General features: G+C 35.6%; 1 protein-coding gene across 3 annotated transcripts in view; it reads right to left on the bottom strand.

The window, feature by feature from the left end:
• Window positions 1-1,917, bottom strand: part of TBC1D19 (TBC1 domain family member 19) — a 114,840-nt gene that overhangs the window by 51,990 nt on the left and 60,933 nt on the right. For all 3 annotated transcript variants that reach the window (XM_025208725.1, XM_025208724.1, XM_025208726.1), the window contains one exon: window positions 697-735. In XM_025208725.1, coding sequence (XP_025064510.1) covers window positions 697-735 — 39 coding nt within the window. The remainder of the gene's footprint in view (window positions 1-696; window positions 736-1,917) is intronic.

Genomic DNA, 1,917 nt, shown 5'->3' with positions numbered 1-1,917 from the left:
CTTCCCAAAAGCCATATCTGACTTGGCATCTACCCATTGAAAATGATGGTCAAGGAGAACAACGATAAAAAATAATGTGCAGATATTGTATCTTTAAGGTCAGACAAGACTACACACTTCTATTCTAAGCAGGTTTGCACTACGAAAGATTTTTTTCTTAAAATTCAGGATAACTTTTCAACCTACAGATGTAAAGTATAAATACTTCAAAAGAAATACACACACAGAATAAAGTGTGAAAATTCTCCATAACGGTACAGTGTAGCCATATTAATCAAATTCGGCAATCGTGAATTATCATCAAAAAAAGAATTAGGGTTATATTCTCTTCTGATGCATGGGCATAAATCCCATTAAGGTTAATGAGAACTGTGTGTGCACAGAAGGGAGAACAGACTCCTTTGATTTTTAAATAAAATTCAGAAGTAGCATGGGTTAAGTTATTGCCAAAAAGGTATGTGTCTATGTTTCCTATTTTGCTTTTAGTGAACCAGCTATGGAACATTTCATCTGGCATCTACTGATAGATGTCAAACACTAGCTTTTTCTATTCTGTATCCACATTTTCAGCATTACCCGTTTGTGTTATCATGGCAGAATTGTTAAAAGTTCTCAGGATTGAATATTTGAGAGAGAGAATTCTTTAAGGTATTCTTAATTCTTCATATTTTACTGTAATTGAGGTCAAATTCTTACCTTTTTGCCCAATACGTAAATGCTCATTTTCAAACAGCTCTAAAAAATAAACAAATGTCAGTGAAAAGTAAAAAAAAAAAAAAAAAAGGAAGGAAAAACAAATATTGCAGCTACTAGTATACATGTATTTTTAATTAACAGATGCCTTCAAAAAATATTTGTAGACCAGTATATACCATAGCACCACTAATTTTTACCATTAATGTTACCAGAATTAAAGCAGCAATATTCTTCGCAATGTAGAGTGAAAGTAGAAATGACAAATGGGCTGTACACTGTAAGCACCTGAACAACTTTGTTTAGATTAGCTTTCCTTTGAAAAAGATCACTATTATTTTACATTTATTCTATCTGTGACTATTTAGAGATTCTTCCTTCAAAATTAATTGTTTTGAGAAAAGAAATTAGAAAACACCCTTTATATATTAAGCTTCTGAAAAGTAACACACGCATAAGGTTTTTTCTATAAATAAAGACAACCGTCAATCCTCTGATTCAGTGTATGCGTAAGAAGTTTAGTCAGGTGCTTGATGAATCCATTCATGGCTGACAAGCCCAACTGGACAGCAACACAGCTGTTATACATTTCACAGATTCATGTGTTGTCTGAGTTGCACTCCAAGTTTACAGCATGCTGCTCTCTTCTTTATCACTTTGCTTCCATCCTCTGGATCAAAGCAGCTTCATGTGCTGCATCCAGTGCCAGATACTACCTTCAGATTGGAAGGGATTCTACGCGCTCTTCTAAGCTTTATAGATTTACACTAAATGACTTCATACCATTTTTCTACATCTTGGTACAGCCATAAAAGTGAACCCTGCTTTCCTGAGCCATCTTGAGTGTCACTGTACAAAATACTCTTGGGGATATGGTCTCCTCCCATTCTCCTGACATGGCCAAGCCATTGCAACCTCCTCTTCTTGACAGAAGTTTCTAAGAGTGTCAGTTCTGCACACTCCAACACCTCCGTATTTGGTATTTTGTCTTCCCACTTTATTTCCAGCATCTTAAGCAGGCATCTCAAGGAGAAGCTGTTCAAGCTCTTGAACCGCCTAGTATATATCTACATTTCTAAGCCATAAAGCAGGGATGACAGCATGCAAGACTAGTAGATTTCCATCTTTACCTTAGTTGATAATTTGCTGTTATTCCACGTGTGTATCTGTAATAGCCCAAAATTCTTAACTACTCTTCTGATTCTGCCAGGCAGTTCAGTCTGA

Source organism: Alligator sinensis, unplaced genomic scaffold (assembly GCF_000455745.1).
Source record: "Alligator sinensis unplaced genomic scaffold, ASM45574v1 scaffold183_1, whole genome shotgun sequence".
Lineage (NCBI taxonomy): Eukaryota > Metazoa > Chordata > Crocodylia > Alligatoridae > Alligator > Alligator sinensis.
Note: the sequence above shows the minus strand (reverse complement) of the source record. Positions and strands in the feature narration are given on the sequence as shown.